A 17,179-nucleotide genomic window follows, 5' to 3' on the forward strand; every position below is an offset into this window, starting at 1 on the left:
ATACTGAAGTTAAAGATGTAGGCACAATAGCTGTGAAATTTGAAATTATTATAATTTTCTCTCTTTTCCTACAAAAGAACACTTCCTTGTGAGGCATCTCTGTTCACCTCCCACCCCACTGGGTGGTTGGAAGCTTGATATTCCAATTAGAGGTGTTCCAATTTCTGCCAGTTTAAAACAGCTTTTTTGGTTTTTGTTTTTAGCTGTGTCCTTTCTATACATATTCAACCAAACTGAAGTTTCAAATTTTTACCAGAACTGTTGTTTCCTTTCAGAGATATACCCTTCCCTTCCCCTTCCTCAGTGTGGTTTCAGGTAGATGAAAATTCTATAAACTGCATACCATTGGGATAGGGGTCCATGGTCTACAGGTGAGTACGCAGCCTTGATCCTCAGAGGCCTCTGTGTATTGGCCTCTTGTGCTCTTTGGCCACTGGACAACCTGCTGGCATCTGAACACCATCAGTTGAGGGGTATGTTATCCTGTCTCCTCTCTGGGTTTTAGCCTCTGTTTTTCCTGAACCTCTGGAGAAAAATCTAGAATTGGTGAGTTGGTACAATTCGCAGTTTTTTTTCCTTGGCTTATTCTGGGCCCATTGGTCTCTCTGTGCCACCTCTCTGCCCTTGGCTCCATGTTGGCTCTCACTAGTGCTGCAAACACGAGTCTTAGACACATAGTTTACCTAGTCACTGACTCAGGCTGCCCAACCCACAGCCTCTGGTATTTGGAAGAACTTCTTTCCCACTTAACAAAACTCATATCTAGACTGCTGCTTCACTACTAAATATAAGAACGTCTAAATATAAGAATATCTTTGGGGCCTAAGTAAATGACTTCTTGGCTTCAGACTCCATCTGTCTTTTTCCTAAAGTGCTGAGACTCATTTAATCAGTGAGGAGGCATAGGAAACTGTGACTTAAGGGAAAGAGAAAACTTGATTGAAATCAGAAAGCATGACAAAACAACTAAAAAATTCAGGAGAAAATAGTTCTAAAAATCTTTAGAGTGTATCAATGACATGAGGATAAAGCAAAATATACTAGGGACCCAGAGAGGTAAACAAAATGCTGAAACTGGATTTTATTTTTAGGAAATCTGACACACCCCAATGAATTTGAGTTTCTCCTTCCATTGTCTTGCAGGGGAAGGACACAAGAGACAAATTTCAAGGCCTACACAAAGTGGGAAGTCTAACAGAAAACTCTCTCCCCTCATAAAACAAGAGTCACGATAAGTTAAATATCATTGAAAAGGCAAACCAGAAATGATACCCTCCAGGTGGCTGCAAGTAAAATAGATTATTTCAAACATTTTCTCTGTGTAGAAGAGAAAAATAATCTTCACTGAGAATTCATACCACACAGGTTGACCCTCACTTGTAGTTTAAAATACATAAGATAAAGATGAAGAGAAAATTAATTATCTGAAAGAAAAATGCCTAAAAACACAATGCAAAAATGTACCATAAAGAGACAAAGACATGAGAAATACAAAAGAGAGATTAGGAGGCATGGAGGTCAAAATCAGAAGCTCTAGCTCACACCTAATCAGGGTTTTCTGTAAAGAATGGAATGAAGGGATATAGGACAGAGACTATTTGACAATGGGTGAAAAATTTCCAGGGATGATGCACGGTACCAATCCACAGATTCAAGAACCCCAAGCAGGAAAAATAAAAAGCAATCCTCCCTTAGACATTTTGTGGTGAAGCTGAAAAATATCAAAGAAAAGGAAAGATACTAAAAGTAGCCAGAGAAAAGATTACCTTCAAGGGATTAACATTTAGAAAGATAGATGGCTGCTCAATAACAACAATGGAAGGTAGAAGTCAGTGATGACATCTTCCATTCACTAAGTGAAAATACCTTATATAAAGGAGGGCAAAAGAAACACATTTTCAGATAAGTAAAAACGAAAAGAGTTTGTTACCAATAACTTAAAGAAGGGTATGCTAGATAGAAGAAAAGTAATCACAGGTGGAAGGACTGAGATAGAAGAAGGAATTATAACAATAAGAGGGGGAAGGAATGGGGCTAAATCTAAATAAATATTTGCTACATATAAGAATTTAAAATTTTGGGGAAATTTTTAAAAAGAAATTTCAGGGAAGCCTGGGTGGCTCAGTCAGTTAAGCGTCCAACTTCAGCTCAGGCCATGATCTCAGGGCTCATGGGTTTGAGCCCTACATCGGGCTCTGAACTGTCAGCACTCTGAGCTCTCAGAGCTGTGCTGACAGCTCAGAGCCTGGAGACTGCTTTGGATTCTGTGTCTCCCTCTCTCTCTGCCCCTCCCCTCATGCTCTGTCTCTCAAAAATGAATAAATGTTAAAAAAATTAAAAAAAAAATTTTTTAATGTTTGTTTATTTTTGACAGAGAGAGAGACAGAGCATGAGTAGGGGAAGGGAAGAGAGAGAAGGAGACACAGAATCCAAAGCAGGCTCCAGGCTCTGAGCTGTCAGCACAGAGCCCAATGCGGGGCTCGAACTCACAGACTGTGAGATCATGACCTGAGCCAAAGTTGGACGCTCAACCGACTGAGCCACCTAGGCTCCCCTAAAAAAAATTTTTTTAAGATAAATTTCATGGCAATAATAGCATATGTTACAAATTGTGTGACTGAAGTTAAGGTATTCTAATGTTCTCAATTATTTGGGAGAAGAGTAAATATATTTGTTTACTTTAGATTTTGATCACTTACATATGCAAGCTTAAACATGCAGAGTAATAACACAAAAGAATGGAAATGGAGTGTATAACTTCCAAACTCTACTAGGGGGAAATGTAATGAGAAAAAAAAAGTCAATCTAAAAGAACATAAAAATGGAGAAAAAATGAAACATAAGAAAACCAGGACATATAGAAAGCAAATAATAATCCAAAAATATCTGTTGTGACAAAAAAAAGAAAAGACCAAATCCTTTAGTTTAAAGATTGTCAGATAATTGTTTTCATATTAACTGTATACCAAGGAACTTCCTAAAACAGAATATACAAATATAGAAAGTAAAAGAAATGAAAGAAGATATATTAAGCAAGTAAAAATAAAAAAAATAATAATTAGCTGGGAAATTTCTATTAATATTGCATAATTGAGATTTTTACTAGAGCTAGGGAGAATCTTTACTAAATGATGAAAGTTTCAATTCATGAGAGAGAAATAATATTTCCAAATATGTGTGTTTCTAAGAGCCAAATTTCACAATACATAAAGAAAAACTTGACAGAGTACAAGATGAACTAAATTCATTTCAATAAAGAAAGACTCAGACACATCTTTCTAATGAATTGGTAGAACAACAGAATTAATTGATCTCTTGCACCTAACAACTGTAATTCAAGTTTCATGGAAATTTTCAGAAAAATTGACCACATGTTGGGACTAGAAGTAAATCTTAACAACCACGTCTTATACTAAATACAACCTTATTAAGTTGGCCACTGGGAAGAACTGGCCACATGTAGGTAAGCTTGTTCCAGAGAGGATTTTCAACTCTGGAATGTTTCCACTGGCCCGGTTTATTAGTCCCTTCGTGTTTTATGGCCCACCTAAAACAAAACAAGAGACAAAAAGGAATTTAGTAAGATTAAATATGATTTTAAAATATTTATTGAGTACTTCTTACTATGTACTAGGCAAAGTTCAGTTTGAATTAACAACCCAAATCTGATCATTTGCTGTGTACAAGAGACATACAAAAAAGCCATTTTAAAATGAAAGAATAATTTTTTTTTAAATAAGGAAACATTGGCAGTGTTATAACTGACAGTGGAATTTGAAGAAAAGTCAAAGTAAATAACCATTTTATAATAGCAATGACATAAATAACAAAATAATACTGACAGAAAAAATCAAGCAAAGCTTTGCAGAGACATTCAAAGAGAAACTGACATAAACACAATTATTGTGAGAGACATCATTACAAGACCAACAGATTATAAACCACCAGGAAAGTTTTTCTAGAGTAACACATAAGGACATGAAATATCTGACTGATAAAACCAATAAATATAAGTATGACCATTTGTTTATATACATTGTAGCATACCAACAGAAAATACCTCTTTCTCAACAATTCTTGGAACATTTGTAATATTTGCCATGTACTAACAATGTAAAAATTTTAGAGGCACCTAGATGGCTCAGTTGGTTAAGTGTCTGAGTCTTGATTTCCACTCAGGTCATGATTTCATAGTGGGTCATGAGATCAAGGTTAACTTATGATGTTAGGTGCTTTTTTATTAAAAGCAAAATTGAGAAGAACTAATAAATATTCAAGTCAATTATTTTAATATATATATAAAATTGTCCCACGGAAAATACATGAAAGGAAATAATATTTAAATAGAAATAAATAAATTAAAAAACAGAACATCAGTAGAATGATTCAAAAAAAAGTTTTTGAAATAAAAATAAAATAGCAAATCTCTTGCAAATAAAACTAGATTAATATAATACAATCCAAACAGGAAAACTGAGCTAAATATTTAGCATAGAAAGGGCTTAAAGAATATATTACGCATGTGTAGTTTAATAAACGCAAAAATTCTGATGAAATAAATAAAATTAAAAAAAAAACTCATAGACTTGAAACAGAAAATACAGAGCATGCTCTTGCTTGCATAACTCCACAGGTCATGGAACAGATCATTTTCATGCTATATAAAATATTTTAAATTATAAAGATAGAGAAAACTAGTTCATTTATTCCACGAAGGAGAGATAAGCTTCATAATAAAGTCCACCACTGGTAATTAAGAAGTAATACAGCAGTTTTACTTAAAGAGGTAAAATTCCTAAATCAATATTAGCCAATAAAATTTAACACTGTGGCAAGAGAATAATCACTATAGCTAAGTCATACCGAGTCTAGAAATAAAATGATGGACATTTATTAAAATAACAAATCACTGATTAATGAATGAGAATACAAGAAGCAGCCCATCACCTACACTTTTTGAGCACATGTGATGGTCATCTGAGCTTAAAAGTTTTCTGAAATAGCCGTCCCCATCAGAACCAACTGCAGTACTCAATCTTATGTTCAAGAGCCCAGATTTCCCATAAGATTGATGGAAATTCTTGGGGCCTGATGGTGAGGGGTGGGGTGGCAGGAAAGACCTGTTCCTTACCAACATGGAACCAGGTGGAACCAAGTTGAAGGCTCTTAGAAGCCAGGGCATATAGCCCCTGTGTTATATTTCTCAGTGAAATCATATGTTTTAGTTTAATGCCCCCAGAATGTTAGCTACATACAATAAATACCCAACCACTTGAAATGAAGTCTAAGGGGAAACGGAAAGCTCATTCTTTTAGACAACATATTTGAACTATAGGAAAATGAGTAACATCGGAAGGTAGTAAACTCCTGCTGTTGCTGGTGAAAATGACAGGAACACATAATTAGTTCACATCAATTTTTATTTTTCCGAATACCTGGCAATCTCCTAAAGATCTGCTTCTATTGAAAATCTCTCTAGGGGAGGCAGGGTGGCTCAGTCAGATAAGCATCTGACTCTTGGCTTTGACTCAGGTCATGATATCACAATTCCTGAGAACCGTTCTCTCTCTCCCTCTCTCTCTCTCTGCCCCTTCCCTGCTTGTGCTCTCTCTCTCTCTCTCTCTCTCTCTCTCTCTCTCTCTCAAAATAAATAAATAAACTTTAAAATAAAAATAAAAAACAAATTTTGATTCTTATGCTAAAGGAAAACTAAATTATCTGGAGGTGTGTGTGGAAGCTCTCTTTCTTGCTCCTCGTCACCACTTCCAGACTACTGTTCCTGCATCCTCCTCCAAAGGTCTTTGCTTTGAAGCACATTCCAGTAGACCAGAGCACCTATTATCCTTCCTTGTTGCATTCATATCAGTTCCTCTGTACCCTTCCTGCTCATTTATTAAAGATTTTACCATCCTGGATTGCTTTTGTTCTTTCCCCCTCTGTTCTGGTAATCATTCAACATCTTTTAAATATCTAAGTAGACAATCCCCCCTGACCTCTCAGTGCCTCCAATAATCTTAACTCCATCTCACATCAGCTACCCTTCCCATGGATACAGCCTTAAACTGGTCATTACAAATAACAGTACCACTGCTAAAATTTTAAGTGCAAGAAGCCCACCTTCTCACCACCATCTCCATTTTCTCTAGTTCACATGTTTAAGTAGCCCACTCTAACAATTCTTCACTCTACCAAATGTTCCAAACCATTTTTTCTATCACCTTGTCACATTCCATACCTCCCTACCAAGTCCACTCTTCCCTCTATACTGAGCTAGAATTCATGATCCAGCATTACAGTCATGCTCTTGTCCTACTCATTGCCCTACTCTTCCTTTTTTTGTACTCAAGTTTTAAAAAATAGAAACCAACCCTGGTCCAATTCTCTACATACTGAAAGTCTATACCTTAATAGTCGACAGTGGCTAGAGAAAACACATTAAAGATTCCATTCATGGAATCGCAATAGATCAACAGAGAACAATGAGAACGGGAGGTGGTATGGATATATTACAGAGAGTTTTGAGAATTTAAGAACTTTTTGGTTCTCACAATGATTGGAAGACATTGCTGTCATTTCACCTGGCAGGGGACCAAGAATACCAAATGTCCTTCAAAGTGTGGGAAAGTCCTACACAAAGAAAGTTTGTCCTGCATTCTACACTTGCAAATTTCCCTCCGAATGTTCATGTTAGATCAATATCTATTTATAGGTGCCTAAAACCAAACTACATTTTATAATAAAGTATTTTTGCTCGATTATAATACACATCAAATTTTCTAGAAATGAAACTCCCTCTAATATCTCAAAAAGGGAGGGGTGCCTGAGTGTCTCAGTCAGTTAAGCGTCCAATTCTTTGTTTTATTTAGCTCAGGTCATGATCTCAGGGTTTCATGAATTTGAGCCCTGCATGGGGCTCCAGGCTGACACTGTGGCGCTTGTTTGGGATTCTCTGTCTCTCTCGTTCTCTCTCTCTCTCTCTCTCTCTGCCTCTACCCAACTTGTGCTGTCTCTGTCTCTCTCAAAATAAATAAATAAACCTTTAAAAAAATATCTCAAAGAGGGTAACTTTGATGCTTCATGTGTCATTTACTCGTTTGGAAAAATCCTATCACTAATGACACTAACATTCATGGCTTTTGAGTCACCAGTATAACACAACTGTATCATTTGGCATTTATAGTTCATACATTTAGCTGGTATTTGCATAGGAACAAGAATCTGCAAACTTAATCATGTTATCTAGTATCACTGTACTGAGAAATTATATTGAAATATATATTACTTTTGTTTTTAAATTATTTTTCTTTTACTATAGTTATTGTTACTAGACAGGCATTTCTTTGGAAATTATATTGGTGCTTAGGCTATCTTAACTACAAATTGTATTTTGGGATAGTAAAATAATATTTTAGGATTACAAAATATTTGTTATACAAAGGGAGCATCAGATCCAATAGTGTTGACAAGCACTATTTTTAAATGTACAACCGCAAACCTCAAGTGGGTCCTTAGGACTTCTGGGGCATCCCACTGCCTTCCTCTAGCCCTATGACTCCAGGCCTCTGAGAAGCACACCATTTCCTTCTCATTAAACCTCCCACACTCTGTCATCCATTGCTCAGGGCTGTTGGAGATCTTATTTCACTGACAAAACACAAGTGTTCAAAAGAGACCTTCTTCACCTTCCCATCAGCAAATCTTCCAGACTCCCTCCCTCTAGACTAGCTAGAGTGGAGCTGTTTGGCTCTAGTCTAAGGCCAAAACTTTGGCCTGTGGCCTAGATCCTTATCCTCTCTCATCTAGGACTTTGTTTCTGCCCTGCACTATTAATTTTCCTGCCCTCTGGATCATTCCATATGCATAATATCTGCCAGGCCTGACATAGAAAAAAATAAAAAGAAACGAAGGAAGGAAGGAAGGAAGGAAGGAAGGAAGGAAGGAAGGAAGGAAGGAAAGAAAGAAAGAAAAGAACCTTCTCTACACCCCACAACCACCTTCAGTTATTGCCTTATTTCATTGTGTTCCTTTATAGAGAATTCCTTAAAAGACTCATTTCCTCTTCTCTTCTTTTCTCTTAGACCAATTCCAGTTAGATTTTCATCTCTGAAACCCCAATAAAACTGCCCATTAGGATTTTCACATTACAAAAGGCAAAAGTCATTTCTGAAGATACACCTGAACAGCAATGTCTAACAAATGGTCATTTTTCCCTGAAAACACTTTCTTCACTTGACTTGATTTCCCTTAACTTCCATGAAATCACATTCTCTTGGTTTTCTCCTATATTAGTAGCCAAATTGTTAGTCTCCTCTTCCTTGCCAGAGGGTGGGCAATAAGGGTTTGCTACATCAATGGAGTTTTTAGATGTCCATTAGTCTGATATATGTAGGGATATTCCTCTAAGATAAATGTTAATTTGTTGCATTTTGTACCTCTTACTACAGCAACAACAACAAAAGACACAGCACTAATGGGTTCTTGTGGGTTTTAGAAACATCATGTACCACACTTGAAAAATACTGCTCTGATCCTTTTACCAGATAACCCAGAAGGCTGTCAATTTCAACAGGCGTCCACAGCACGACAGGAATCTGAAGCAGGTCCAAGTGGTAGTACAAGCCTCCCTGTTACCTGGATGTTACAACCTGGTACATTCAGTGGCTCTGGAGATATCTGAAGTGGTGAGGATGCTGTATTAAATCTCTGGTAAGCCCAATACTCTTATTACAGGTAAACTCTGGCATTCTGGAGTAAGATAGATCATACTCTGCAACAGGAGCCAACTCTGTTTTTAAAAAGCAATCCCTGGGGCGCTTGGGTGGCGCAGTCGGTTAAGCGTCCGACTTCAGCCAGGTCACGATCTCGCGGTCCATGAGTTCGAGCCCCGCGTCGGGCTCTGGGCTGATGGCTCAGAGCCTGGAGCCTGTTTCCGATTCTGTGTCTCCCTCTCTCTCTGCCCCTCCCCCGTTCATGCTCTGTCCCTCTCTGTCCCAAAAATAAATAAATGTTGAAAAAAAAATTAAAAAAAAAAATAAAAAGCAATCCCTGATGTACTGGAAAGCTTTCTTCAAGACTGAGAACAGGAGCATGTATCATTATTTCCCTCCATCCCTGCCACGCTCTCATTTTCCTTCCACTTTGCTGACCTAGGACAGCACTTCCTAATAAAACCTTAGCATATAGAAATGCTGCCCCCAGACAGCATTGTTTTCGAGGAGACTAGAATGAAAACTCCAAAGGAAGGCGTAGGGAGAGGCAATTTAAATATTTATTTAGCCAGCCATACTCTTGGGTCAGGTATCTATCCATAAAAGAGTCTAAACTGAATTTATTTATTTATTTTTATTTTTTTATTTTTATTTTATTTTTTTTCCAATATATGAAATTTATTGTCAGATTGGTTCCCATACAACACCCAGTGCTCATCCCAAAAGGTGCCCTCCTCAATACCCATCGCCCACCCTCTCCTCCCTCCCACCCCCCGTCAACCCTCAGTTTGTTCTCAGTTTTTAAGAGTCTCTTATGCTTTGGCTCTCTCCCACTCTAACCTCTTTTTTTTTTTTTCCTTCCCCTCCCCCATGGGTTTCTGTTAAGTTTCTCAGGATCCACATAAGAGTGAAAACATATGGTATCTGTCTTTCTCTGTATGGCTTATTTCACTTAGCATCACACTCTCCAGTTCCATCCACGTTGCTACAAAGGGCCATATTTCGTTCTTTCTCATTGCCATGTAGTACTCCATTGTGTGTATAAACCACAATTTCTTTATCCATTCATCAGTTGATGGACATTTAGGCTCTTTCCATCATTTGGCTATTGTTGAGAGTGCTGCTATAAACAGTGGAGTACAAGTGCCCCTATGCATCTGTACTCCTGTATCCCTTGGGTAAATTCCTAACAGTGCTATTGCTGGGTCATAGGGTAGGTCTATTTTTAATTTTCTGAGGAACCTCCACACTTAAACTGAATTTAAACAATATCTTGGCAAAGGGGTTGGGACAGGACTTAATCTGCAAGTGTGAGGATTCAAAAATAAAACTTCAACCATAATATACAATACAATATGCTTATAATTTACAGAAGCATACTTGTATGAATGTATGGGTAGAAACTTATTTTTTAGTTTAATTCTAAGGTTCTTTCAAGGAAAAACATTCAGTCTTCTGGTCGCAGTTCCTATATAACTTCAGCCCAACAAAGTGTCTTTAAAAGGAGCTGATCAAGTTCAACTTACATTATTAATAAACATTCGCATAGAGCAAAGGCCATTAGATTTCAGAGTTCCAGCACAGTATGAGTTTTTATGTAAAAGCAATAGACATCTTAATATTCTGTCTTATAAATGAAGAGCTGACAGACCCTTAACTGTAATGGCACCAGCAGGCCCAGCCGTAATGACTGTACAAGTGCATAACATAAATCAGAACTTTACAGCATTGTTATGGACCCAGAATCTTAATTCCTGAAAGCCTACACTAGGTGGAGACAGCGATTCGTGCAATGCTTGCAGACAGCCTTTTTCTGGCCCCTGAAGAATTTATCTCTATTTAATATTTTCCCTTCTTCTCTTTAGTGTAAAAAAGGGTATTCTTGAACAATTAGGTGTTTTTAATAGAAACATTATATAAAACAAAACATCTCAGACTTTGGAAGCCCTACTTGAAAACACACACCTATATACACACCCTACAAGACAGCCAAATAAGGTTCAAAAGCAGGTTTATTTAGTTAAAATAGTGTCTGTATTAACCATGACTTTCCATTAAAGATAAAAACTCTATTTATGAAACTTAATGAGCATCTACCCCCATGGATAGGAGTATAACCAAAGTTAAAATATCCTCCTGGATTTAACTGAGCCTAAAAGATAAAAAATCAGAATCATTCAGTATTTCAGTTGACCCATACCTCCTCCCTCAAAAACTAGGTCCAGGATTGATCATATCAATTCAGTCTGATTAATGGACTCATACACAGAATGCTCTAGTCAATTAATTTTATAAAGAAATGGGAAACAAAAACACTTTAGATAATATTTTTGGAGTTCAGCACCTTTGATGGAACTTCAGTGTTGTGGCAGGCTATGAGAAATTGTGCAAGACTGTATGCACTGTGATAGAAAGGTATTATTTTATACTCTTAGCAATTAATAGTAAAATAAAAACAAACCTAAAATGTATTGCAGTTGAAGAGCAAATTGTCTTTTTCATATTCTATCAGGACAATATTATGTTGTTTCCAACAATGTAATAAACATAATAAGAAAATATGATACAGTATATATTTTGGATCTGATAAATTGTAAATACTCTGGCAAATTCTAACTCAAAGCAGCAGTGTCTAAGAAACATACATGTGGAAACTATCAGATTCACACCCTCCAACCATCAGAGAAACACTTTAACTCTTTGCTTTGGGTGAGGACCTATTTATTTCTTTAACAGGTCACTTTTCAGCTTTTAAGGTCATCTAAGCCACAGATTAGACCACTTAGAATGCATCCATAATTAATTTAAAATTGCATGGTTCCTCAGAAACAACAAATGGCACACTATTCGTATAAAACTCTCATATATTTCATACATTGATTTTGATAGAAATCAGTTTGTAAGACTAGCTTTAAGTACCCCATGTCTGAAAAAAAACGGATATGAGAAAGAAATGAGTAGATTGTAAATAATACTATTAATAACAACAACAACAACTACTACCTACTTTGATGGGATTTAATAATAGCACAACAGATTCCCATGGATTTGAACTGTTTTTGAAGCTTTGTATCATTCTAGTCCTCTAGACAGGGAAGAAATCATTTAAAATCAGAACCATGCACAAAAGCTAATCATTTTAAACACTGTATAAGGGTTAAAAGATTAGATACATGCATGGAAACTTGAAGCCATCAAATATCACACTCTAGTCTTATACCAGTACCACTGCATGAAATATTTTAGGCTACATCTATTTTGCAATTTGCACTGAATATTAAAGGTAAATTTAGTAGTTTATATAAATATTTTGGAGATTTAAATTTTAAGTAACTTTACCTGAACAGAAACAGGGCACCGAAGATTGGAGTATCATTAATTTACAAGCCAAAATGTATAAAAATCAAGAAAATTTGCATATTAAACATTATTTTATTTTATTTCTGGAATATTTTGTACAAACTAATAAGTACAGTTGGAATTTGTTCATCTGTGTTATATATTCTTATTTACCCCATCTCTTTACATTATTTTAATAACTAGCAAATTAGTTAAGACAGAGATTGGATTTTAATGACAGTGAGGGGCTAAGAAGGAGAACTTTATGCTCACGGCTCTATCTTGCATAACTAGGAATGTCTAAGAATGAGAAATTGGTCTAGAAATTACACTGAAAGTAATACTGATTTCATAAAAATTTCCATAATTTTATATTCTTCTCAGTTCAATATAATTAATTAATTAAGCCCTTTAACACAATCCAAAGTTATTTTTTTAAGATCAACAATGAAACATGGTGGAAACCCATAGTACAGTAATGGTAATTGCCAGCAATATGTATGTATTTAACGTATAAAAGTAAATGGATATACAAATGGATATAAACCCAAATCTGACATCTCTTGTAATTTTGCTTTTTAAAATAAGTCTTTGACCTGAGCTATTTTGTTTTGTTTTTCTAGTTGGTTGAGCTTCCTGGTTATTTAGATTCTGGATACATAGAAGTAATCTATATTCAGCACTAAAAACCTATCATTATCTCCCATACTCAGAGAGTTTCATACTTGTGTAAAAGCAAAGCTCTCTTAGCGACTACAGTAAAATCTCTATCAAGTACAAGATTTGTAAACAAATAAAAAAAATCCATTCTTCCTTCAACAATACTTGCTTACAGTGGAACCCCGTGTGATCTCTGCATTCCTGAATCTGTTTCATTTGTCTCTGATCTGGGCCTGATAGGTTAGCTTTGGTACCTCAGCTCTTTGGGGGATAAGCTTTCTGAAGTTCTTGCATTGATTTTTGTGCAAATAAGACAAACGAATAACTGTCTGTTTAGTGCCTGCTCTTTCTCCCCAGCTCTATGCCAGGCACTATAAGGAATCTAAAAGAAGTTAGAGAGGGCTTCTGCCCTCAGAAAAGGTGCTGCATTTTAGGATGAAGCAAAAATTATATCTGGTGAAGTTTCTGAAAACAATACAATATGTAATAAAAAATGGCACTCTCAATAGAAACTACAACAGTTACAACTAATGTAAAGAAAATAAAATGAGCTTTGTTATGGAAAGAAACTGTTGGCGGGGGGAGGGGAGGAAATCCTTAAAGGAGGCATGCATTTTAAATACATGAAACTCCCATGAGTTTGGAACAGTGAAGGAGAAGAAAACAGATGCTATTTCAAAAAATGGAGAAAGAATACAATTTTTGGTATTATAGAATAACTACAAAATATATGATACTTTGAGTAAAAACACAGAGTTTTGGCTAGAAGAGAGTAATTTATATCTACAGCTTTTCATTTCCCTGCCCTTGTTATGTCTAGCCAACCCTTTTGCTGAACGTATTTCACCATGTACAACTCCTGATTGCCTCTGTTTTTCCATATCAGGAAGAAATACTTATCCTCCAAATAATTCTCCTTTCCTTCAGTAGTAATTGATTTTTGGACAGGCACATGGCTGCCTAGCTACAAGATTTGCTTGCATTTAAGTGTAGCCAGGTAGCAAAGTTCTAGCCAAATGAGCTGTGAGTGGGTATGGCTCCTTTCTTTTCTCCATCCCTCTGGCTGAAAGATGGCAAAGGCTGGAACAGCCACTTTAGACTCCTCGGTAGAGGCCACATGATAAGAATGGAGGGCTGCCTACCAGCCCTGTAGTTCCCCCTGTCTATAAACAACCATGCAAAGAGAAATGAGCCTCTGTATATGCCTAAAAGATTTGGAGTCTGTTTGTCACAGCAGTTTGGTGTACATGTTTTCTAGTATAACTTAGTCATTTCTATTGTTCTAGTCTTTTACTTTTTCCTGTTCTTTCTCTCAAACATTTACTGCTTTCTCTGCTGTTTACCTCTGAGGAACTTTTATGGGTTAAGGGTTGCTGCTACCACTGATAACTCACCTCTTTTCTAATTCTCATTGCTGCCTTCATCAGCTCCCATCCTTTCCTTTCCTTTCTTTAATGTCCACCCACTGGTTTATCTAACAGTAGTTTCTCTGATTCTTTAAGGAATTCTTTTAAAGGCAGTGAGTGATAGCTCTTCAGCAATGTTAGCATTATAATGATGGACCCCAGTTGCCTGGTCTAAGGGTGATACAGTATGGCCTCCCAGGGAATTGTGGGATGGACTTTAGTGATCACTACATCACTACTCAGAAATTACAGTCATGAGAAGTGAGTAATAGCTTTTCATAAGAATTTCCTCTTCAGATATATTTTTCCAAATAGCTTTTAAGGTCTAGATATTGTCTATTGTGAGTCACATTTTAGTTCTACATCAAACAAAGATCCTGAAAAACAGAAGAACCAGTAACTTAGAGGGAAAGAAGAAAACAGTCGAGGATCCAAATGGAAAAAGTCAGGAACAGTTATCCAGAAAAAAAAATGATGATATATGAGAGCACTGGGGAAAAAAAGAGTATCAATAGGAAGCCCACAAATCTAATCAAATAACAACAAGGATCTTTTGCCTAAAGTTGGTTTGGGAGCACCATCCAACACATTTCCACATTTATTCTTCTGGGTGCCAGGCATCCAGGAACTAACACATTTCTACCCCTGAGGAGTCCCAGTGGGTGGAAGATGGACCAATGGAACAAACAACAGAGATACAAAGTGACCAGGGCAATCAATCATAGGGGGTTACACAAGGTACTACAGAGAACTGACCAGAGAATCACTGAGTATTCTTGAGGGGTGTGTAGTGTGTGGAGTGGAGGAGGTCAGTGTGGAGGAAATGGGAAGCTGATTTTCCAGGACTCAGAGACTGGCCAATAGGATATTCTCTGCCCACTTATTTATGAATGAATGAGCTAACCTGGACTATATTTAAAAATCTAGGGGCGCCTGGGTGGCTCAGTCAGTTAAGCATCTGACTCTTGATTTCAGCTCAGGTTATGACCCCAGGGTCATGGGATTCTCTCTGCCGCCCCCTCTTCCCACTCACGCATGCGCTCTCTCTCTCTCTCTCTCTAAATAAACCTTAAAAATAAATAAAAATAAAAATCTAGCTGGTGAATTCTAGGGTCCCAATTCTCCATATACTGATACTCAAAATTCTTGAATTCTTAAATCTATAATGAGAGAATATAAATAAATATTCAAGATTTCTCTTACATATAAGTACAGTAAGAGATAACTTGCATAACATGATTTGGCAGATAACAGAATGGCCCCCTACTCAAAACCATTTCTCAAAACTAGGTCCTGAAATTCCATCATTACCGTATAATTTCTTTATGTTCAAGTTAATATTTACTTGTTTGGCCAAGGCCTTCGCAAGATTTGCAAAACAAAAAGTCAGTACATTAAAATCTGTGGTAGGCTGAATAAAGACAACCATGTCCAAATCCCTGAAACATGAAAATGCTACTTTATAAGGCAAAAACAGGCTTTGCAGATGTGATTAAGGATTTTGAGACGGAAAGATTATCCCGATTTACCTCAATGGGCCCTGAATGTAATCACCAGTGTTTTTACAAGAGGCAGAGAAAAATTTGATTCTACAGAAGAGGAGAAGACAACATAACCATGGAGGAAGGAGAGATTGGAATGATAAGGCCACAAACCAAGGAATGTCAGCAGCTACCAGAAGCTAGGCTGGGCAAAGAATGGATTGTTCCCATAAAGCCCTGATAACACCATTGTGTTAATTTGTTTGTGGCAATTTGTTACAGCAGGCACAGAAAATTAGTACATAATCTTCAAAATAAGTTAAAAAGATCAACATTAATTGTTTCTGTTTTCTAGAATAAGTATGTGAGTTGAGATTTTATAATTTATACTGGTGTATTCCTCTCCATGTAGTCTTTTCTACCGTAGACTTTGTGGGGGTGGTTTTCATTCATTACTTTTCATTAAAAAGATATAAAATTATAATCAAACTACATATAAAACTTTATATCCTGCATTTTTTGTCCTGTTATGCTTTAAACTAACATAACATTTACATTATGTTTTTCATTATCTTCATGTTTTTCATAATTATCATTCTTAGTAACTACACAAAAGTTCATCAAAACTAAACCTTAGATTTCTTAGCCAATTCCTTACTATTAAGTGTTTAGGTTGTTTGTAATTTTTACAATTATATGAAACACTGAAATAGATACATCTGTTCATAAAGCTTTTTCTCCTTCAATATTTAGGATTCCTTCTTTCTACAAGACTTTTAGAAATATAACAGCTAAGTCAAAGAACATCAACATTTAAAATTCTTGATGCATATTGCCATATTGTTTTCTAAAGGAGTAGAGTCAATTGGAATTATTTTTTGTAAAATAAGTCATTAAGTCAATATCTATGGTTTGGGCCATAGTGTTTATAATTACTTAACCTGGGGCACCAGGCTTGCTCAGTCAGAAGAGCCTGTAACTCTTGATCTTGTGGATTGTGAGTTTTAGCCCCATGTTGGGTATAGAGATTATTTAAATAAATAAATAAACTTTGTAAAATAAAATAAAACAAAATAAATAAAATAAAATAAAATAACTCTGATTTGAGAAGTGACCAAAATAAAAAGTAGTTCTCTGTTATATAGGCATCCACATCAATCATGAGTAGTCTACCTATTCTGGCATGGATCACAAGGCTTAGTGTGACCTTCTCAGTACATTAGACCTTTTTTTTTTTAATTTTTTTTTCAACGTTTATTTATTTTTGGGACAGAGAGAAACAGAGCATGAATGGGCGAGGGGCAGAGAGAGAGGGAGACACAGAATCGGAAACAGGCTCCAGGCTCTGAGCCATCAGCCCAGAGCCTGACGCGGGGCTCGAACTCCCGGACCGCGAGATCGTGACCTGGCTGAAGTCGGACGCTTAACCGACTGCGCCACCCAGGCGCCCCACATTAGACCTTTTTAACAAGATTCACCTAAGACATAACTAACAACAATTTAATTTTCTATTCATTTACTAAGCTACAAGGTTTGTGAGGACTAGGATCCTGCCCATTATGTGCATGGCTTCCAGAATCTGACA

The 17,179-nt window shown here is 36.5% G+C and overlaps 1 protein-coding gene across 1 annotated transcript in view; it reads right to left on the minus strand.

The window, feature by feature from the left end:
• The window catches only part of DCDC1 (doublecortin domain containing 1), a gene marked incomplete at its 5' end in the record, with an annotated part of 457,606 nt that overhangs the window by 85,855 nt on the left and 354,572 nt on the right, over positions 1-17,179 (minus strand). Inside the window, one exon of the mRNA XM_047071674.1 lies at positions 3,424-3,547. Within this exon, the coding sequence (XP_046927630.1) occupies positions 3,424-3,547 (124 nt within the window). The remainder of the gene's footprint in view (positions 1-3,423; positions 3,548-17,179) is intronic.

Source organism: Lynx rufus, unplaced genomic scaffold (assembly GCF_022079265.1).
Source record: "Lynx rufus isolate CCGP_SWC_20201006 ecotype Redwood Valley unplaced genomic scaffold, mLynRuf1.p SCAF_9, whole genome shotgun sequence".
NCBI classification, from domain to species: Eukaryota; Metazoa; Chordata; class Mammalia; order Carnivora; family Felidae; genus Lynx; species Lynx rufus.